General features: G+C 48.4%; 3 protein-coding genes across 3 annotated transcripts in view; 1 reads left to right on the top strand and 2 right to left on the bottom strand.

The window, feature by feature from the left end:
• Nucleotides 1-3,554, bottom strand: part of SARC_02152 (hypothetical protein) — a 13,974-nt gene extending 10,420 nt beyond the window's left edge. Inside the window, exons 1-7 of the mRNA XM_014304095.1 lie at nt 3,336-3,554; nt 2,593-2,714; nt 2,103-2,251; nt 1,730-1,835; nt 1,222-1,288; nt 957-1,036; nt 322-506 (exon numbers count right to left, since the gene is read on the bottom strand). Of these exons, the coding sequence (XP_014159570.1) occupies nt 322-506; nt 957-1,036; nt 1,222-1,288; nt 1,730-1,835; nt 2,103-2,251; nt 2,593-2,714; nt 3,336-3,537 (911 nt within the window). The 5' untranslated portion in view covers nt 3,538-3,554. The remainder of the gene's footprint in view (nt 1-321; nt 507-956; nt 1,037-1,221; nt 1,289-1,729; nt 1,836-2,102; nt 2,252-2,592; nt 2,715-3,335) is intronic.
• Nucleotides 3,555-3,766: 212 nt separating this feature from the next.
• Nucleotides 3,767-6,835, bottom strand: SARC_02151 (hypothetical protein; the record flags this gene model as incomplete). Its single annotated transcript, XM_014304094.1, has 3 exons — nt 3,767-3,889; nt 4,568-4,594; nt 5,291-6,835. The coding sequence occupies 3 exons, from the start codon at nt 6,833-6,835 to the stop codon at nt 3,767-3,769; spliced, it is 1,695 nt and encodes a 564-aa protein (XP_014159569.1).
• A 1,187-nt stretch (nt 6,836-8,022) lies between these two features.
• SARC_02150 (hypothetical protein) overlaps nt 8,023-16,931 on the top strand; it is a 14,350-nt gene continuing 5,441 nt past the window's right edge. Inside the window, exons 1-7 of the mRNA XM_014304093.1 lie at nt 8,023-12,748; nt 12,930-13,181; nt 13,739-13,840; nt 14,396-14,858; nt 15,263-15,374; nt 15,871-15,998; nt 16,652-16,931. The exon at nt 16,652-16,931 is cut by the window's right edge and continues 465 nt beyond it. Of these exons, the coding sequence (XP_014159568.1) occupies nt 8,083-12,748; nt 12,930-13,181; nt 13,739-13,840; nt 14,396-14,858; nt 15,263-15,374; nt 15,871-15,998; nt 16,652-16,931 (6,003 nt within the window). The 5' untranslated portion in view covers nt 8,023-8,082. The remainder of the gene's footprint in view (nt 12,749-12,929; nt 13,182-13,738; nt 13,841-14,395; nt 14,859-15,262; nt 15,375-15,870; nt 15,999-16,651) is intronic.

The raw sequence follows: 16,931 nt of genomic DNA, 5'->3' as shown, positions 1-16,931 counted from the left end.
GTCAGGTGGTCTAGAAATAAGCTATATATATATATATATATATATATTCAGATTTATACATGTCTATAGCACAGATGTAAATGATTTTGTGTATATACAAGTGAAATGTACGCGTGTGTGTTTGCGTGAGAAACATACTAATGCGTCAGCCGCGACATAAGCCGCACAGCACATATCACCTTAGCCGCAATTATACAGCCAATATATATCAGAGGCCGTGTGCGCAGCAGACAACCCAGTACAGAACTACACGAAGTGCACCCACACGCCCAACATTAAAACACACGCCCAGCACTGCAACACACGCTCAGTATGGCGTACCCATTCTCGTCGACAAACCCTCCCATCATGTCTTCCTCGCCGCTGTTGCTGTGTGAGACGCTCTGTGCGGTGTTGATGCCTTGTGTCTGCGTGGGCGCGTCCTTGGACACGGGTGCTTTGGACGCGAGCGCATCCATGTCCATCTCTTCGATCACCCCACCGTCTTCATCGTACAGCTGCTCCTGCTGGGGAAGTAGCGGGTGTTAGGTTCCGTATTTGCAGGCACATAGTAAGGCTGTATACATAGTATGACATTACCAAAGAGATAGTACTAAGGAGGTAGTACTAAGGAGGTAGTACTAAGGAGGTAGTACTAAGGAGGTAGTACTAAGGAGTTAGTACTAAGGTGGTAGTACTAAGGTGGTAGTACTAAGGTGGTAGTACTAAGGATTGAGTGCATCATCTGGATGGAGGCGTTAACTACGTAGGTATTCAGCCAAGAGGGATAAATCACGACACCACATTGAATGGGAGTGGAAACTCGATCTTATACATGCCCAAAAAAAATGAACATGAATTGGCTCAGAACAGAGATGCATGTCACGCGAATACAGATGCTACACATTCTCAATACGGCACAGTATGCGCAAAGTCAGGACCACACACCCACACCTGTCATCGAACAATATACACACCTTTTCCGAAGTACTCGCTGGCTCCTTCGCCTTGGCGGCCATCCCGACGTCCTCGTTCACTGAGCTCTCCTCATCTTCATCTGCGGATTCGACACGAAAACACAAGGTATCAGGGCCACTCTCACACCGTGCATGAGAAGACATCCAGGATGTCTGTACCGCGTAGGCTTCGACTTCTAATCAAGCTTACACAAAAGGACTCCTAATCAAGCTTACAAAAAACCAAAGCATCGAATCTATCGCATAGAATGTACATGTGACCTACCAACTTCCTCAGTTTCCGTGGCACTCCCATCGCCGTCGTTTTCCACCACCTCCTCTTCACTGTCACCCTGGGCATGCGTTGGATAAGACGATGAAATGAATACACGAACAGCCTCTCCAACGGCCGGCACGCGGAATGCTTCATATACACAACGAACGATTGGGCATTCACCCATGTGCGAGGGCTTCGGCATTCAATCATTGTCTTGTACACAATAATTGCCTGGTGCTACTGTGGTTGGCGTACCATATATAGCAAACTAGATAAAGGGTCATGCACAAGAGAGGGGTGAAGGGGTGATCGATTCCAATGTAGTTGTACCGAAAAATGAACTTTAACGTGTTGCAGACAGAAAGGAGACACAAGTGCACCATGCGTCGCACCAGCCGTGGCCAGCAGTGACGAGCATCACATGGTATATGCAGACTATCCCATAGACTCAACCCCTACCAAAACCTACCAAAACAATGTATGTCTACAAACTACACCAGAACACAGGAGCACATACATCTTCATCGCCATCGTAGTCCAAATCACTTTCCTCCTCGCCCGCTTCAGGCATCTCCTCGTCGTCCTGGAAGTCACCCATATAGTCTTCGTTCCGCATCCCGTTTCTGTGTGGTTGCAGAGAGTTTTAGGTCAGTAACTCGCGCCTCTAGACCACATCACTGCTCATTCAAAGTTATCACTCGCCAGGGCAGACTCAACCGAGGTAACTCAGCTATCTATGTACCCGCATCATTCCAGTCACAACGCTTCTATATCGAACTACAATACAATACAAACAAACAAACAACCATATGTTCGCATCTTTCAAGCTAAAGCAGTTAATAATTTCATATTAAACCACTGTACAAACAAACCAGAACAAGCTATCATGCCTTGATTGGGCCGCCATGGCCAACAGATGCTTTTTGAGCGCCCTACGTTTGCCGCCAATATCAAACTTCTTCTCGGGCGTGGGAGTCTCTTCTTTGCCCGTAGAGGCAATGACCAATTCAGACGTGATGTTGAAAGGCACGCTGAACTTCTGTACGAGTGTAGGGGAGAAGGAAAACAGAAGTAATACTCAGTACGTATCAACATGCATGGGGACGTTGGGGTCACTAATTAGACACGCGTGCTGAGTGAACTGGTGTGTAATTAAGGCTCTGTCCGAGCGAGTGATGCTACAATCAGCTCAGGCGTGACGGTGGAGGTGGAGGGCAGGCTGAACTTCTGTGCGCGTGTATGAATTGAAAAAGTCTCGAATCGCCCCCCCCCCCCAGACCTCAGAAAGTCACCTTCGCTCATAAAGCACGTGTTGTGTGCGTATTTATACAGGCACACCACCCACAAACTTCGACCGAGTATGCTTCAGTGACCCCATACCGGTTGTAGCCGCGCGCGAGGTATCTTCTTCTTGGCAGCTTTCATGAGCAGTAGCTCAATCTCTTCTCCAGCTTCCACTTCTAGTGTCTCGGTTGTCGCCGTTTCGATGACTGCGCTCATGCCTGTAGGGCGATGGTGGGATTGCGTATGCAAAAGGTACAATGAGGATACACACGACTAGCATGCGGGGCTGTCAAACACTGCTTTTAACCTTTTAACCTTTTAACTTTGTAGAACAATGATAAAATGCGCAAGTACACGGGCGACACAGTCAAGGTATGCACTGATAGACTACTGGTGAATGGATACTGAAAAGACTACTGCTAAATATATACGGAAAAGGGTATGATTGTCCAATACTTCCTCAACAGCTATACACACTTCACCCTTTTCCGCTAATGAGAGACAACGAACCTGTATTAAAAGCACCACCCACAATAGTAATATAGGCGGTATTGTAGCGTTGGCGCCTCATCGACCGGTTTATAGTGGAACATGCGTTCCTTCCTATGTGGCCGAGCACATACGTTACACACGGTTACACTACACAATCAGTGCTATTATACGGAATGCAAATACAGCTCCGGAGTCAGAATTTTAGTTTGGTTGAACATAAATGTCAAACCTTCTCAAAACATAAGGTATCGAGTAGACTCGATCAATAGCACATCGCGCTCAATTAAGCACACAATGTACCGCATACAAATCATAAATGGTTAAGTACACCATCGCAACACACATACTCTTAGAAGTGCCACCCTTCCCAAATAGACTCAGCAGATGGCTTTTGTGCTTGGGCTGAAATTTGCGGAAACCGTCCTCAGGAACGCCCCTGTCAAGGCTCTGTGCGTCATTGGCCACAGATGCATTTGCTTGTTTATTTTCCCTTTTAGCTCTGAGGCGCTCCAGTAACGAGCCAAACCCCTTTGCGGTGTTTGCCACCATGTCCAGACTGCCCGAGGCTGTATGTGCCAGGGTTGGGAAGGACGTTTGAGCAAGAGAATGTAATACATGTCGAGCTTTCGAGCTTGCGTTTGCGTAGGTGCGTGTGTGAGCCGAAAATTGTACAGATACTAATAAAACTAAAAAGTGTATGCGTACTCGAAGACAAGCTGTGTATATGATCTGTATATACAAAACAGTGCTACCTACAGTGTTGCACTATATGCAAACTTTAACCGAAGTCCACGACGTACATCCATCTGTGTGCGAGACACAACGGCCTCATGGTGTACTTACTCCGAATCATTCGTTGGTGGTCTCTTGCCAGCTGGTTTTGATCGACCTTAATACGGGCCTACGCACAAGAAAGGGAGTGTGTTATACTTGAGGCAATATGGCGGATACGACAATACCAACGCACGCAGTGAGCATATACCTCCAAACATATGCACGGGTAAACCACGGTTATACGGTGATATGTATGTGCGCAGAGAGCATATAGCCCGGAAGCCTATGTGTGGGTTGAATAAGATAGAAAACTCATAATCATACACAGCGACGACATGACATGCACCACAACACAAATGATGGTGGCTAGCATATACGTACAATAGAACGAATGGCATTTATATATATATATTGATGTGTCTATATTTGATGAAAATATTGAATTGGATGTTGGATTGATATGATCTCAAGGCACGAGCAACATATATCAAGTACGTCTGAGCGCAAAGCACGACTCCATTGTTGGTATACATCTGTTACATCGATCGCCTATTCAAACCGAGTCAAGCACCTAGGTTGAACAGCTGCTAAATGCGTAAAGAATTGCGCATACACACATACACATACAGGCAATAGGGAAGGGCACACATAAAGTAGTATGAAGAGATCTGTTACAGGGTATCACAAATATTAGTTATGAAATCAAACCGAGAACACACTCACAAACTTATGCAGGTACGCTGTCAGACCACCACATATACGCATATGAAAACGGTTTGTAATGTACGAATCTGACGGAACATACCTGCTGGACACTCGGTAGTGGTTCATCCTGGCGGAGATAACATGATATGCAAAAGGAAACTGGGTTAGTTCGAAGGGTATTGTAGATTCATGGCGCTATCGCAACCGTTAACGCGTGTGTGCACAATAGGCAGTCGAATGTGTTATTGACTGCCGTCAGTGTTGCACCAGTTTAGCGCAGTAAAACCCCTCGAGAGGAGAACCTACAGTCATTGGCAAACCCAGACCATTATGACAGTGTAAGCCAACTCCCCATTTGGACATTTCGCCGTAAGAAAGCGAACATAACAGAACTCACGGAGATATGGCCGTTACCACTCCACAGGCATGTAGATCTACTGCGAATACTAGAGCATACCGAGCCATTACAACTAACAGCACCTCAAGTCACCAGACACTTCGCCATAAACTTAAGTTCGAAACGAGAATTGAGGCATGTATGTGCATGTACAAGACGCGTGTTTCTATCGTGTGGGGTCTTTGAGTTGGATGCATGGTACGTGCACACGTGCATGCGTTTTGGGCTTACAGTACACCAGGTGATATGTGCACTGTATGGTTTAAGTGTGATGTTCATATACTGAGTATGCTGTACACTAGAAGTGACCCCTTATGTGACATGAGCTCAAACAACATATAGACGTGTGACTAATCATTTCCCTCGCATACGCGTACGCATACTATCCAAACACGTGCGTGTGTGTGTGTGCGAACATAAACTCACCTCGCTGCTACTCCCCCCAAACAACCCATCTTCAAGCCCCTTATTGAACGCACTATCATTGGCAAACTCTCTCTTCTTCTGTGTTGCCTTCCCTTCCGCACCTGCGGCCACACTCTCCTTATCACCCTCCTCTGCACTACTACTACCTGCTGGTACGGCAGTCCCATTCGCCATATCTCCCGCATCCGAGTCGCTTGCATCCGTCGATGTTTTCCGTGTACTCTTCGAGGCTTTGGTACGCGTGTTCTTGGACCTTCGCCTGTGCGAGTCTATCTTACTCGCACTCACACTCGCGCGTGTGTCACCGCTAGACTCCCTGGCATGGCTGGCCTCATCGCCACTCACCTCCCCATCGCTTACATTTGGTGCACCTTTCCCCCTCGCACTCTCCTTCGATGATCTTGTTTCACCACCTTGGTCTTTCGTGTCATCTGCTTCACTGTCCACTGGTGTGCTGTGCGACGTTCCCTTGACCTTAGCTGTGGCCGATTGGGTAGGTTCGTCGTCGTCTTCGCCATCACTGGTAAAGTAGCCACTGGCATCAGTCTTCGCAGATGTCTTTGAACCGACACCTTCGTTCGGTTTGCTCGTATCCTTATTCATATCCATATCAACTGCCTTCCCATCCACACTCGTGGGTCTCATATCGTGGTTCTCAGCACTACTCACGTTTGGCTTCGTACCACTCGGCGATTTGTCCTCACCCTGATTGCCTTCCTCAAATACACTATCCTCCATCTTATCTGGTGTGTCTGTGTTCTTCATCTCAACATCTTTCACTTTCTCACCGTTCAGGTCATCAGCTGCATCGTCTCCATCGTTCTCTGCGCGACTCTGCACTGGGTTGACCTGCATATCCTCATCTTCATCTTCATCTTCATCTTCACCTTCATCTTCGGAACTCTCTCCCGCAATCTCAGCCATAGTATTAGTCACAGCTGTAACAGGCTGCTTGCCGCTTGAACCAGTTAAATTCTCAGATTTGCTACTACCACCACTAGTGAGCTTCACATTCTCTGCGTCTCTTTCGTTCATATTATCATCCTCATCCTCGTCCTCGGAACTATCGTCGTGTATCGCCTTCTCCCCGCCGTTGGTTGCATTCACTACAGACGTACTGCCCTTCCTCTCCTCTGCAATAGACACAGCCTCTACAGATATGGTCTCCACTAACACTTTATCCGATACATCCAAACTATAAATAGGGTCCTCTATTATGGCCGAGTCTGACTGTGTGTCTTCTTTCTCTTGCATATCAGGTGAGATACCGCTATTGACCTCAACCATAGGCACAACACCCTCATCAGAATCCTTTTCATCCTCTTCTTCCTCATCCTCGTCGTCATCGTCTTCAGCCGAGTCTTCCTGATCGTCGTCCATGGGCGTACAGCGGTTGAATACGCCATTGTCTACATCGTTCCCTGGAATTATTCGGGTGCTAGATGTATCATTTGTAGTGCCGAGTGGATCGTTTGTATCCTGTTTGCCGCTCACTCTGTTTTGCACTTGAGGAGCGTTGGCAGTGTTTATATTTTCGTCACCCATAGTAAGTAGTTTGTACGTCGAGTCTCTCGTGGGGACCATATATATATATATATTTATATAGTTATATATATATATATCTAGATAAATTTATATATTTTCTACACCCGCACACCTAAAATTGTTGAACACCTATTTGAACCATATCCTGCTTATCTGCGATACAAATATCTAAGCTCGACCGTCAGGATATGTACGAAGCTAGTTCGAACAATGCATTCATGTTCTTTATGACACAAAGATATATATATATCCACTCGTTTTCAGTCACTTTTACTATCGAAGCCATCTATCTATACACCTCAAAGCATCAAATCCGTCCTCAAACCATATTTTTTAATTATTACATATTTTTGGACTACAAAATTTGTATTCAGAGCCTCAGCGACAACTCTCAGGCAGCTTGTGAGATTTAGGATCCCGCCCAATTTGAGCGGGCTTAGTGCATCGCATTGATTGGTTGCCCGAATGATGAGGATTAGTGATATTTTTGTTTTTAATGAGGAAAAAAACAACTGAAGCCCACTTATTTCCAGATATTTTTAACTGTGGTTAATAGTTCACGACATCATCCTGTTTTGTTGTATGTTTTTAATAAACGAAAACATTTAGAAATATATATTTGCATGTCCCGGGCTCCTGGCTACACCAAAAGAGTTTTGGTCTTCGCTCTCTGTTGTGTATTTAGTGTTCGTGAGATTTTCTGTATGTACCAAATATTTGCATACAAGTTTTGGTTTGTTTTGTGAAAAAACCCGTATAGAGAGTTTCATGGTGCACTCTGAGAAAACCCATATAAATATCAAAAATTGAGGTTTCAAATCAAATTTAAAAAACATAGTTTTTAGCTATAGAGGTTTTTGTACCATGACCTCTACTATTTTGATTTTTGCGAAGGGCCAATGATGTTCTACTTATCAATATATCTATGGCAAATTGTTTTTATGTTTGGGGGTTTGAAGAAAAGCCGATTCTTTCCTCTCTCCTTCTCTTCTTTTGTGTGTGTGATTGTGTGCATATTTGACATCAACCTTCTCGCCGCTTGACAGATTAAAAGAAGACAGACGGCATACGAGTAGGTGTCAACGACGCTTATGATTACATATCTGTAACTGTACCACTCACGGGTACACCGTCTATGTCAAATGCGAGTACACACCAAATAGTTGTATTATTTTACCTCTAGTACATGGCGGTAGTGGCACAGACCTAGTTCATTGTAGTTTTGTGAGGTTTGTTGCGCTATAACCATGTCGCATACCAATTCATCCAGTTACTTTCGGCCCAAAAATCCGAACGAGGCAGATCCGTTTGCTTCCTTTACTTCTCAAAATGGACAAAGTAATAGCAATAGCAGTTACCCACAGACTGCAAATAGCATGTTCGCACCCGCATCTGCACCCGCGGCTACAGCGAACACTAGCAGCTATGATACTAGTGATAACGCGGGAGGGGTAGGTTATCCTGTGTACAACAGTGTCCTCAATAACACTAGCAGTATGTTTGGGTCAACCAGTACCAATGTCAGTAGTGATTCCACCATGGTACAGCAACCAGACCATAGCGTAGCACAACAACAACAACAAACACCACCACCACCACCACCACAACAGACAACACAAACACAACCCATCAACCCATCACCATCAATACAACGGAAGGGCATGAACTTAAGAGCAGCGATGCAACGCAATACATCCACGCCCACAGGTCCAGTACTACAGGGCCCGCCCAAAGCGTCCCCTACGGACAGTTGGCATCAGCTACCCCCCTCCGCTCCCAAACCCCAATCTCCTGCAAAAAAATCTACATCAGTTAACACACATGCATCCAATTTTGTGTATGGCGGTATGAGTGAGAACGCAGATGGCACACTGCCCAATGTATTTGTGCCCCAACAATCGCAGTACATGCAGCAGACACAAGCACAGCCACAGACGGCACAAGGTATGTTCGGTGGCCCACCACCTGTCAGTAATCCAAATTCATTCTCAGCGCAAGAAAATATTTATAACCAGACCAGTGTTATGGGTACAGGGAGTGGATCCTTTTTTCAGGCCTCGCATACAGGTGTTACACCGGCAGTTACAAACAATAGTATCAGCATGCTCGGTAATGCAGGTGCGGGTAGCGGAAATGCCAGTGGTGATGTTGGAGGATCATTCTTCGATAGCTTCAGTAAACAACTACCTGCAAGTGTAGTTAACAGGGAAACTGATAGCCCCACGGATACGAGTATTGGCGGGGACAATATACTAAACAGTAGCAGCCCCGATCAAACGAGTATGCAAGGGCACATGGGTAATCGGGAACCAGCGATCAGTCAGGCACCATTATCGGCGGATTACTCGAGACCAGAGGCGGTTGCAGGTGGACACCCGGCTACGTCGGAAGCGACGCCGGAGAAGGATAGTGGAAGTGTGCATGATGGAGGCGGGGATATGAATAGACATTTGAGTATGCAATCCGTAGATACAGTCTTTAGTGATGACGGGGATGATGATGATGATGACGACGATGATAGCGATGAAATGACAGCTGTCGTTGGGAAAAGCCCGATGATGCCGTTTATGCAACCTAGTACACCTACTGAAGCCGTTAGAAGCATTGGTGAGACCAATGTTGCCGACAACGAGAATAGGACGACAAATCAGGAGTCTAGCACACCAAACGCCCCTCATTTTGACTCGACCAAAGTCGTGGCACCGCCAGCGCCTATCGCTGCAAACCTTTTTAGCTCGGGTGCCCCTGCAGCGTCCGCTCAGGGAGATTTAGCCCAGGACATATCTCGCAGCTCAGGCTCTATAACAGAGAACAACCCGTCTGCAGCATCAATATTCCGGACATCTGGACCTCCACCACCGATGGCGTCGGGAGGGCTTTTTAATAGCGAAGTAGCCACTGACTATTCCGACTCACAAGCAGCAGAAGAAGAGTTAACGAGTGCATCTCCAGCCGCAGACGTGTGCCGGGAGACTAGCCGACAGTCCACAGCAACAAGCATGGAGAGTACACCATCAGATACACAGGCAACAGCCTCAGCTGAGTCGATGTTCAATACACCCAGTGCGGGTGCGTACTTCACCTCGGCGCCCCCACCGTTTGCCACAGATCCTCAACAATCGCAGTACGACGCGCCCTCCATCGGTCAACCCGCCCCGAATCAACCTGCGTACAATATCGGACAATTAGGCGCAAATCAGTCGCAAGAGACTAGTCGGCAAACTTCGGATGCGAGCATGGGTTCACATGCACCTACCGCTTCTTCTATGTTTGGTGTGTCCCCACCGCCTATGGCAAGCGCTGTCTTTGCTTCTGGGCCATCTGGGGCGGTACCAGAATCAGAATTAGAACAAACAGGTACCGATAACAGCGCGTTTAATTACAGCCAATCAGAACAGGCCAATGTTCAGAATGCGGAATTAATTGGAGACAGCTTGCGTGAAAACCCAAATCCAGAGAAAAGTGTGGCTACACAGGCTTCGACCACCAACCTCGCCGAAAATCAATCGTTGCAAGCAGATTTGGGGACCGAGAACCAGCCTGACACTGGATCGACAGTCAGTGAACCGAGTTCACCAATGCCAATGTTTGGAGCTCCTCCAACCGCGAACGCACACGACTCTTCCGGCAGTGCACCCCCTGCCGCCCTGAATACGTGTGATCTGTCCAATGGACAGGCTGAAGCGTCTGTAGGTACAACAAATCCTTCGCCACCACCGGTGACTGCGCAAAGTTTTCCGCCTACTGCGGATACTGCACTCAGCACAGACCAGCCCTCGGACGTGCCTGAGCCACCTCAACCGCCATCTACAGTGCATGCGCAACCAGATTCTGCACACACTGCCGTAGAAGACAACGTATCCTTAACAGATACGCATCACCCAACAGCCTCGGGGTTATTTGGAGCGCCTCCATCGAACGGGGACAGTGGGGGATTGTTCTCAGGTGCACATCCACCTGTGTCCGAACCAGTAGCCCAACAACCCGCTGTACAGGAGCAGGCGTGGCCAATCGCAACAAGTGAGTCACCTGCTGAACAACACCCAATATCAGCATCACACATGTTCAGCGCGGGCCAATCTACAGGCACGAGCGGCATGTTGATTTCCGGTACCAATTCCGGTACCACTTTCGGTGCATCACCAATGGGTCCTCCCCCCACGCAACCAGAAACCAGTGGAACGCAATCACACCCTGCCGATACTAGCAGCAGAGACCACAATCAGTTTTCGGCGTCGCATATGTTCAGCACGCAACCCTCACCTTCAGCCAGTGCTTTCTTCACACCCGGCCCTCCCCCAGTACCCAGCCAGTCGACCCAGCCAGACACACTAGCCACGGCTCCACACTTAGAAACCGTAGGCAACATATTTACCCCGACATCACCGGCGCAAGGATCTGCCATACAAGCCCCTTCTATGTCGGGATACTTTAATCCTGGCGCACCCCCAGTGGGTATGCCCACGGAGCAGGGCGAACAGGCGGCGGCGTATGCGGATGTCAAGCCTACTGCGTCAGTGGACATGTCATTGTTTGGTTCGCAGAACAGTGCAGCACCTCCGGTAGATGTCCAATATGGGCAACCGCAAGCGCCAGCGACAGCAGCGTCTGAGCCTGTGGGCATACAGCCGTCAGCCCCGCCCATGTCTGAGATGCAAATGCAACCTCCGTTAATGGCGAGTGGTGGTAGCTACGAGAACTCTCCCCAGGCACCTGACAACGCGACACCGCAAGCGACGCTCTCAGGTACAGCGTTCGGTGCGCAACCCCCGCCCACGGCGAATGCGTTGTTTGCGCAAGATAGTTCCCTGTCCAATGCCCAAGCTCCACCCGCTCAGGATATGGCAACTGAGGGTACAGAACCAAAGGACCAACCGGCTGAGACGGCTGATCGGCAAGCTCCTGCTATCAGTACAAGCCACCCATCAGCCGCAATGATGTTTGGTGCCCCGCCTCCGCCGACCGTGGGTGGGTTCTTCAACCCTACAATGCCGGCAGGTAACGCTATAAATAGGACAGAAGAGACGGCCTCGGCTCCACCTCCCATGGCTGGTGGGTACTTCAATCCCGATGCTTCAACTGTTGGGACGTACACGGATAGTGTTGCTGCCGCACCACCAGTAGAAGTAACAGATATGCCAGAGCCCAGTCAAACGGGCGTGCCCGGCTTGCCGTCATTAGCACAGGTACAAGCATTCAAGCAACCGCAAGAGTCGTCCGAAACCAATGCACAGGCTGATGGCGCGTTTGAACACAGCGCGCCTGTGACCGACAGCAGTACTGCCAACTACGAGGGTTTCTTTGGGAACGGCACAGAGGGGGGCAATCAGCAGGCCGGTGAGGCTACCGAGCCAACTATTATCAACAACGTCACCCGATCACAGTCAACAGACTTTGTGCCTGCGAGCCTCATGGTGGCCGGTGTATCGCGTACCGGCTCTGTAGTTGGGCAAGATGTCGATACCAACTCAGACAAGTTGGATGCAAATAAGGCACCGGGCGCTGGTACTATACCACGTTCTACGGAACTTACACAGACTGGTGTGTCGCCTGCAACATATCCTCCACCCACACTACAGCACGAGCACGAACACGACTCCGCAAGGGGCTACGGCTACGGCACCGCCACACTCACCAGCAGCGTGCACGAGTTCAACAGCGGTGACCGAGACACACAGAGTGGGGGTGGCGTGGTGGACAGTACCACAGACGCACGCAGCAACGCGCCATCGATGTATGTGTCAGACACTACGGCGCGCAGGACCATTGGCAGGCCCGCGGTGCCGTTTGTGTCGTTCGGGTTTGGTGGGAGCGTGGCTGTAGTGAATGGGCGGGATGCGCAGGTGAAGGTTTCCTCCGTCGGGTCAATCACCGCCCAAACTAAATACTACCAAGCGCTGGCCACGTTTCCAGGTAAGCGGTTGTGTATATTGTGCGTGTGCCTTCTCACACCCAGTATCTGCGCAGATCAAGTGGTTCCATGAGATTCTTTCTTCATATTTCGAAGCGCTTGGGTGCTATGTATAAGCTATGGCTGAGTTTTTAAAAAATAATTAGGTATTGTGTCGCTGATTTGTCCGCTTTTCTACCTCAGGCCCTCTACTACCCAACACCGATCCGACCGCCGTGTTACACTTCCTGCAGCAGAAGTCCAACGAAGCGTATCCCGACAATCTCATCTACGACTTCCTTGCGTTCCTGGTTAAGAACAAAGGCATGGGCACCCAAGCCGACAACGGCGGTCGCACAATGAGCCAAGACCTGGTGGATCTGTTGATCACCACGGACGATGAATCGGCCTTCATCGGCGTCAAGCAGAGCCAATCAGAAGCGCTAGATCAGATCGGTAGGTATTTTCGTGCTACTCACTGAGGTGCTGATGCCGAGTGTGTCTCGATTTGGTCTACGTGTGCCGGCGCGTGGGAACATTTAGCCGGTTCTCTGTAATTCGCAAAGTTAGATCAGTGTACGTTGTTGAATGCGAAATGGAATTAGACACGCTAGCGCCTTGGTATGCACTAGGATGTGTTGATGTACTCAACCCCAATACGGATTGTTGGATTTATGATACGAGCGTATATCTACACCAGCATGTCGATGTGGCTGTACATACTGATTGGAAGCCGATACATTTCCAGATAGTGCGCGCATATCTTTCGGCTTATAGTCACCCCTGTTCTGATTGCGAGTGCGTGACACTGGAAACATGAGTTTTATCTGTGGCGTCAAAGCAATGGCAGTATGCACTCGGGCCGCGCGGCGTTTCTGTTGACGTGTGGTGGGCAATAATTCGGTAGGTGTAAATCCATTGGCAATAGCAAGTATGTAAAGTATGTACCGGCTACTGCACGGCACTGACTGATGTACTTTGCTGGGCCACATTATCCTTTGAAATTATTGCAGGCTTGCAGTCTTCGAAGAGGAAGCAGAATACGGTCGCTCGTAACACAGCCATGCTGAAGCAAATCACGCAGCTAATGACTGAAGGCAAACAGCAAGACGCAGGTACGTACAGCTGTTTAAGCAGGGACAGTGGGCTTGTTGCTGCGGACTGTGGATGAAGCCAGAATTGTGTCGATTTGAATATGCATTACTCCTTTGCAGTTGCAATGTCTGTTCGGGAAAGCAGACGCAATGCACAATGCACAGTATCTGCCAGAACACTTGCACTTTTTTTATGTGTTCGTATATCTTAGTGCGGCAATGAGATGCGTGTATATCTCTGGGCGTCATTGGATCGCAGTATAGTGAATCTTAGCATAGGATATTGATAATATATATAAATATATCTATATTGCGTATATGTTCCTGCAGAATGTGTGTAGTTTTTGTCCGTTGACGTATCCATGTTCGACGATTGTATGGCTTCTCAGTGCTTCTCTGTACAATGAAGGCAATTGCTTTCGTGCTGGCCATGCTCTTGCACTGTGACGTACTTGCCTCGCATTGAAGTCTCTCTGTAGCACCATCCTTCACCCGCAACTACAACACTTTCCCATGTACATACACCAAACCGAGTCAACTAAGACATACCGTTTGGCGGCTTCTATCTCGCTTCAGTGGTGTTGGCTGTAGACGAGGGCATGTGGGCGTGTGCGCTGGCCATGTCGTCGCATGTGGACGCGCTGGTGTTCCATCGCGTGCTGTTGCGCTATGCCATCGCCGAGTTCCCGCCGCGTCATCCCATGCTCATGCTGTTTGTGCAGTACTGCGAGGGGGTGCTGGGTGACGAAGCGACGGAGTTTGCTGGCCAGAACAGCCAGGGCAGCGCTCCAGAGACCCACTCGGCCCACCACAGGCACACGGGCAGCTGTGATGGCATGGCCAGCGGCGCCAGTGCACGTGGTAGAATGTCAGGCGATCACAACGACAACACCAGCAGCGACGACACCAGCGGCTGGCGGGAGAATCTGTGCATGCTACTGTCCAATCGGGACAGCGCGGATGGCAACAACGCGAAGAATATCCTGCGGCTGGGTGATCGTCTGTTGGATTCGGGCCATATCCACGGTGCCCATGTCTGGTGGGTTTGCACGTTCGTGTGGGTGTATCTGTGCCTATTCCGTGGCTTTGCTACTTCGTGCTGCGTCTGTACAGTGCTGTGCCCTGCGTAGGTACTTGGTGTATCCCATTGGGAGTCTCTGTGTGGTGCGCTTGTTGTCTTGCTGTAAGCACTCACCCCCGTGCATGTTTTTTAAGTGCACATGAACCCCATACAATCATTTAAGTACACATGTCTATTTACATCGTGATTACGTGGGCTTGTATGCATGGTTAGGATAATCTATTTTTAACATCCGGTCTGCGTGTTCTCACATATATCGCCAAGAGAGTCTAGATCTGTGCATATCAATACCCTTAAGGTCTATGCATATCAATACCTTTATGTGTAGTAGTCCTTTGCTGACTCCACTGCTTTTGCCACAGTTTCATGTGTGCTGGAGAGGAGCCTGCTGTCTTGATGCCGGGTGCTAGATTCACACTGATTGGAAAGAGCTTCCATGACGGTGACCTGCACTTTCCCGACTGCAACATTCAGGTGAGTGCGCTTCTGCACTTGTTTTTAGCATAGGATATGTAGACACCCACATCCGTGTGCACAAGATCATGCGCGAATGTGAAGTCGGTTGAAGTGTTTAGTTCGAATACATCATGCGTGTATCTGGGAGGCGGAGACCTTTAGAGTAGTTGATTGGGATGTACCGAACCTCTCTAATCTCGGTTGTACTTCGGGACAAATGTAGTGTGGCTTACACCAGATTGAGCTGCGAAACGCAGAAGCACCTGCCAGGTTAAGCGCTCAGCCTCAACACCATGCGAACCGCCCACCAAAATTAGGATATGATGTGTTCGATAGGGTCTGGCACAGATTAGTTACAGTTGCTGGCAGTTCGGTATTGAAAAAGGATCAGTGCGTGCACACCTACACTACAAAACGTGCAGCTTGCGGTACAAACCCACAATCGTACAGTCCCCACGCGCGTTGCTGACACTAACCTGTCAATCTCTTTCCGCACTGTCTGTCGCTTGTATAGCTTACGGAAATGTACGAGTACGCGAACGCGTTAAGGAATCCACGCTTCACGCTACCGGCTCTGCAGCCCTTCAAATTAGTGCACGCTGCAAGAATCGCCGATATGGGCTTCGTGGACCAGGCCGTTGGGTAGGTCGAGTAATTCAAGTATTGGACAGATAAATATATCTATACATTATTATTATTATTATTATTATACTTATTTAATATATATATATATATATATATATATATATATATATAATATATATATAGTATATTATATATATATATATATAGTATATATATATATATATATGTATGTGTATGTGTGTATGTAAATGTATATGTAAACGTATATATATATATATATATATATAGGGAGAGTATCTTGTATATATATAGAGTATCTTGTATATACCATCATTGAATACTGGTGGCAATGATGTTCTTTCGGCCTCTCGATCTCCTCTAGGATGTAATAATTGGGTGTGAGTTGAGGGCGTCTCAGTGCTGTTGTGCGATGTGATTTTTTTGTGGGCAACTATGGTACGTGTGTTGATTGGTAGGGAGATTCTCTAAGAAAACTTCGCAATTTGACTTTTAGCCTGTACGCCTCCTTGTACCGCAATACTGGATGGTTCGTCTCCGTAGAGAAACTCGGGGCAAGTGTATACGTTGCATAACTTCCAAACCCTAAATATCCTGAATTAGGTTCTCAGGCTAAGTCAATCCTTATATCTGCTTATCTCTGGACCACAACCCTACACCCTAAACCCTAACCGTCCTTTAAACCCTCACAGACCCAGCGAAGCAATTGCAAAGCCCGCACAGTGGTTCCGCAAGATGGCGAGCGGTGTGGAGAAGCTCAATGCCTTCATGACCACCACCCTCGACGACACCGACAGACCCAAAGGCACCACAGCCGCTGCAGTCTCAGAGATGCGTGCCGCTAGCAGCAGTTATAGCAGCAGCCAGATACAAGACCAGGCTGATTTAGTACGACCCCAACCAATGTACGACCCCAACGCACCCCCGCCGCCGTTTATCCCGGTGCAGAATCACGCCACCGCCACACCGCAC

The sequence above is a fragment of the Sphaeroforma arctica genome (genome assembly GCF_001186125.1).
Source record: "Sphaeroforma arctica JP610 unplaced genomic scaffold supercont1.94, whole genome shotgun sequence".
Lineage (NCBI taxonomy): Eukaryota > Ichthyosporea > Ichthyophonida > Sphaeroforma > Sphaeroforma arctica.
This window is presented reverse-complemented; position numbering and strand designations above follow the sequence as displayed.